At 37.5% G+C, this 5,492-nt stretch overlaps 1 protein-coding gene across 4 annotated transcripts in view; it reads left to right on the forward strand.

The window, feature by feature from the left end:
• SRSF7 (serine and arginine rich splicing factor 7) overlaps positions 1-5,285 on the forward strand; it is a 6,227-nt gene extending 942 nt beyond the window's left edge. The window contains exons 2-8 of one of the 4 annotated variants that reach the window (XM_029937919.1): positions 287-467; positions 758-934; positions 1,795-1,869; positions 1,953-2,063; positions 3,727-3,780; positions 4,321-4,356; positions 4,987-5,285. In XM_029937919.1, the coding sequence (XP_029793779.1) occupies positions 287-467; positions 758-934; positions 1,795-1,869; positions 1,953-2,063; positions 3,727-3,780; positions 4,321-4,356; positions 4,987-5,041 (689 nt within the window). In that variant the 3' untranslated portion in view covers positions 5,042-5,285. The remainder of the gene's footprint in view (positions 1-286; positions 468-757; positions 935-1,794; positions 1,870-1,952; positions 2,064-3,726; positions 3,781-4,320; positions 4,357-4,986) is intronic. The other 3 variants (XM_029937920.1, XM_029937921.1, XM_029937922.1) reach the window with 3 other exon arrangements.
• Positions 5,286-5,492: the final 207 nt, after the last annotated feature.

Raw genomic sequence — 5,492 nt, forward strand, 5'->3', positions numbered from 1 at the left:
GGACCCGGGGGCGGGGCGGGGGCGGAGCCCGCCCCACGCCGCGGAAAGTCCTACCACGTGTCTGCTTGTGTTTTGGAGGTCGTCTCCCCGTTTGAATGTTAAGAACTTTGCCCTACGGCCAGGTCTTTAGAAATTTGTGGGCTTCTCTGGTTTTAAGACTAAATCCTTGATAGAGCATTAAACATGCTTTGTACAGTCTTAAGGATGGCCTGTTTGGGACAAAGAATTCACTCAAACAGGCAAAATTTTACATAACCTGCGTTCTTGTATTTGCGTTTTTAAACAGAAACCAAGGTGTATGTTGGTAATCTGGGAACCGGTGCCGGCAAAGGAGAGTTAGAAAGGGCTTTCAGTTATTATGGCCCCTTAAGAACTGTGTGGATTGCGAGAAATCCTCCGGGATTTGCCTTTGTGGAATTTGAAGATCCCAGAGATGCAGAAGATGCAGTGCGAGGCCTGGATGGGAAGTAAGTAAGATGTTGGTTATGAAACTCAGCGTTTATTAGAGTATTCCTGTGGGCTGGGTAGTGAGGTAGGTGATAAGCTTGGATTCTGTAGTTTGGAGGAGACCAGATAATTAATCCTAATTCTGTACACTTAGGAAGGGGGAGCAAAGTTGGAGTTGGAATGGTTTATAAAGGTAACTCACTGAAGCTTGTGAGTGTAAAGAGTGCTTGGAAAGTTCTAAATCTACAAGTCACTTGTACTTTTTTCTTTTTTTTTTTAGCATTAGAAATTTGTTGCCTTTCTTTTATAGGGTGATTTGTGGTTCCAGAGTGAGAGTTGAATTATCAACAGGCATGCCTCGGAGGTCTCGTTTTGATAGACCACCAGCCCGACGTCCCTTTGATCCCAATGATAGATGCTATGAATGTGGTGAAAAGGGACATTATGCATATGATTGTCATCGCTATAGCCGACGGCGGCGAAGCAGGTATTTATTTTAATGAAGGAATGGTTGGTATTCTAGTTCATCGAGTAATTTTTTTATTAGCAAGGCAGAAAATATTTTTCTATAAAGTTGAATGTTAATTGTACAGGTGTATTTTACAGTTTTTGTTTAATTCAATAAATGTTAATATATTAATAATCAACCTGGTCAAAACCTTTCAGGTTTCTTCGTTTGAGTCAGTCGCCTTGATTCAGAATGTCACGAGCCTTATGATATCATGCTGAGGCGCCTTGCAAATCCGACAATTAAGATCCTCCTAGACCTTGAGGTGATCAGCATAAGAGGCCAGATCCCCTCGAGTCATCTACACCTAGCTTCACCTTATTCTTTAAAGGGCAGAAAATTTGAGACGGTGATCGCCGTAACAGTAAATTTGGCTTACAATTGGGGCCCCCTCCGGTTTAGAAAGAGGAACACCAGATTGACCACATTCCCAACTAGAAAAATCTTCTTGCGTCAATCAAGCCTCACCTGGCTCATTTGGCTGTCAGTTTGATCGTCGTTAGATTGAAGAAAACATCTAGATGCAGCGATCGGCTATAGATACTTCTAGATCGTCTAGATCTACTAGACCATGGGCCAAAGAGGGTCGACCTGCAAACTTGCAAGGTTTATTTTAAATACACATTACAGTGCTTTATATTGTGTAATTCTAAGATGTAATTCAGCCTTTAACAAATCTTTTTTTAGGTAGTTAAAAAAAAAAAAACTAATAGGCCCAGAGTTTTGTTTCCAAATGAGACACTAAATTTAAATAGTTTGAGATTTGATTTCAGCAGAGGCACAAAAACTCTAAAAACGAGTTATCATCTAACATTCTTTTTTTCTAACTTAAAAAATAGGTCACGGTCTAGATCACATTCGAGATCCAGAGGTAGGCGATACTCTCGCTCACGCAGCAGGAGCAGGGGAAGGAGGTAAGAAATACTATCTAACTCAAGTTTTAACAAGTGATAAACTTTAACTGGACCTAAGACTTAAGCCTTGATTTATTTCTTAGGTCAAGGTCAGCATCTCCACGAAGATCAAGATCTGTGTCCCTTCGCAGATCGAGATCAGCTTCACTCAGACGATCTAGGTCTGGTTCCATAAAAGGATCGAGGTATTTCCAGTATGTAACACTTTCTTTCCCTTATTGTATTTGGTTTGTCACGTCTTAATGACTGCACTTTAAGACAGTGCCTTAAAGATCCAATTGAAGTGGATTCCATCAAAATATTTTGAGTTCTAAAAGAATTTGTACATGACCTGAATCTAAATGGATAATTATACAGATAAAAGCCCAACCAACCATTTTTAAAGGATTGTTTGAGAGTCCATGGTAGAGTAGGGTCCAAAGCACAAATCATCAAGTCCTTCAGTGAACACTGGGTAGACCTGTTGAAAATTTTTCGAAAGTTAGTTTGTGTATATAGGTAAATAATGCTACCTCTTAAAGGTGATAGTTGCTTGATCTCTGATAAGGAGGCTTGTTAGAAGCAGGGGGAGACTCAGAAGCAAGTTGAAATATAAATTTCCCCTTTTTGGAATGAGAGGGTGAATTTGAAACCACAAAAAGTTGTTTAGGGTAGTAGTTGCCTACATGTGGGTGAATATGGCTTGTTTAATCAGATATATGCTGAAATGTAAGAAAAATCAAATTAGGAGCCTTAGGCTTTTTTTTTTTTTTTTTTTACTCCTTTTGTAGAAGGCCTTTAAATTAGGTGATAGAAACGGGTGAGATTCAGGATGCCTGGGTGCTTCAGTTGGTTAAGCGTCTGATTTCGACTCCGATCGTTATCTCATAGTTCATGGGTTCAAGCCCTGTCTTGGGCTCTTTGCTGACAGATCAGTGCCTGGAGCCTGCTTCAGATTTTGTCTCTCCCTTTCTCTCTGCCCCTTCCCTGTTTGCACTCTGTCTCTGTCTCAAAAATAAGCATTAAAAAAAAATGGGTAAGATTCTAGAATAAAAGAAGTTGACAATACCATGGTTGAGTCACTAGCAGGGTATGCCTTTGGGAGTTAGTGCTGTTCGATAATAGCACAAGGTCTTTAAACTGCAGGGATTCTAAAACTTATGGTCCACTTGAGAAATCTCTGGATTCCAGATGAATACATTAATTTGATTGCAGGACTCTATGTATGTATGTCAGAGGCTCATTTGGTTTGTGTGACAAATGGCCTGAACCATGAAAGCTAGTTGATGATCTAAGAATAAAGTCTTAACCCATTTGTGACTTTTCATTGAGCTCATTACCTGAAGAATTGAAATCTCAGCTTTGGGATCTATATGATGTTGATTTGGTTTTAAGATACAATTAAACCAAACCATACCAATCTTGAAACCATTTTTTATTTCTGTTGGATATTCTACACTGTTTAAGAATGTTGTGCTGAGCTGTGACAGTTAATCCAGCTCATTAAATACGGTAGAAACAAATGATTAAAGTGGTGGTGCTTCTTTATTTTGATAATAGGAGCTTGTTGAAAGTGTAAGTAATCATTTGTTCAGTTTTAGGCCGTTGTAAGGCAAGAGTTGTTTATTGCTTATTTTTTTTGTTTTTTAAAAAATACTAAATTAAACATTTTTAGGTACTCTTCACCCACCTGGGGCCTAACTCCCAACCTTGAGATCAAGAGTTGCATACGCTACTGATTGAACCAGCCAGGCACCCTATGTCTTGCCTAATTTTAGCTTCTCTATTCATAGTTTACCTAATAAAGTGTTCAGTAGTAGGTGTTTAAGGAGGTTACTCCTCTGAACTAATTGATACTACTGTTTTCTTTTTATTAAGATCCCGGTCAAGGTCAAGATCAAGATCCAGGTCTCTTTCACGACCAAGAAGCAGGTAGGGTAAAAATCTGATTAATGCTCTTTTGGTTATATGGCACCAATATCCAAAGAGTTCAAAGTGTTTTGAATTATTGAAATTGTGTTAACTCTAAGCTTAAGTGTTAGTGGGAACGCAGAACCTTAATAGTAAACCAAACTTTAGAATTTCATTTATAGATGGCCTATTCCGACTGACTTCCTGGATAAGGAAATGTCAAGCTACAGAGACAAAAGAAGTTTGTGACTTAGGGGTTATATTAAGAGGCCTTGTTAGAACTGATAGGTGCATGGAAAAAGCATTCTGAGGTCATTGTGCTTAAAGTAGAGTATAAAGATTAATCATGATAGAGTAAATAGCTCACTCATTTTATGAAGAACAGTTGTTGGAAGATTGGCTTTTGTTAGCAAAAACTGGTAGGCGCTTTTTCAGTTGAACCGCAGCCTAACCTTTTAATTTTAAGCTCAGAGCAACCTGGGGGTTCATTTCATGGTACTGTGATGATAAGAAAGGTATTGGTTAGTACTTTTCTTAATAGAATTTCTCATGTTTTGACAGCCGATCAAAGTCCAGATCTCCATCTCCAAAAAGAAGGTAAGCTAAATAATTTGTTGCCAAATCTTAACTGTCAAGTCTGGCCTCTGCAGAATTTGTTTGCTTACTGCTTGCTTTGCAGGCTTTGAGCTCTTTGGAGAATTGGTGCTATATCCATTTTTTTATATTAGTAAGTTTACTTAAATGATTGCTTTTCCCACTTCAAGTTGAGATTATTGTTTGGTGGATAATAACCTTGCGATGATTATTAAGGTGTTTAGTCCTGTAAGCCTTTTAAGTGTAGAATTTCACATTAAGCGTACTTTCCTCCACATGGGACAAAAGGTGAATGAAGTGCCCACATGAAGAGAAGAAAAATTGTAGGTTGAAATCTTACAGCTAAAGCATTACCTTACTTAATTGCTACTTATTTTAACTATGTGTGTGATATTAGCAAGGAGGCTATGAAACCTGATCTTCAGCAGGGACAAAGGATTTATATATAAATCTTTTAAGTAATTTTTAGATCTCCTCTGTCTAGTACTTTTGGCCACCCATGAGTTTATTGAAATAGAGTTTTATTCTGATATATACATAAGAGCAAATTTCAGTAGCTACTAATCAGTTCCAAACTTAATTGTTTTTTGTTTGTTTTTGTTTTTGTTTGTTTTTGTTTTTGTTTGTTTTTAGTCGTTCCCCATCAGGAAGTCCGAGAAGAAGTGCAAGTCCTGAAAGAGTGGACTGAAGTTCTCAAGTTCACCTTTTAGGGAAAAATTATTTTGTTTACATTATTATAAGGGATTTGTGATGTCTGTAAAGTGTAACCTAGGAAGGGTTTTTCAACCATCTAATCAAAATGGATCTGGATTATTACTCTGTAAATTCACAGCAGTAAGATAATATAAATTTTTGTTGAATGTATTAACATCCTATGGTCTGAAAATGTGGGTTTTTATTTGGCACATTTAAATAAAAAGTTTCTAACTAGATTTTTGATTTGTGTTCAATATTAATACTCAGTTTGCTAAGATTCAGGGGGTAAACCTTGATATTAAGTATATTCATACAGACCTATATTCATTCGTGGTATTCTTTGAGTCTTGAACATCATTAGCTGTAGTATACATACACTTGGAAAATTCCTTTTTATCCTTAGAGCTTTGGGTAAGATAAGAACTAAGTCCTCTAAATAGCTT

Source organism: Suricata suricatta, chromosome 4 (assembly GCF_006229205.1).
Source record: "Suricata suricatta isolate VVHF042 chromosome 4, meerkat_22Aug2017_6uvM2_HiC, whole genome shotgun sequence".
Taxonomy (NCBI): domain Eukaryota; kingdom Metazoa; phylum Chordata; class Mammalia; order Carnivora; family Herpestidae; genus Suricata; species Suricata suricatta.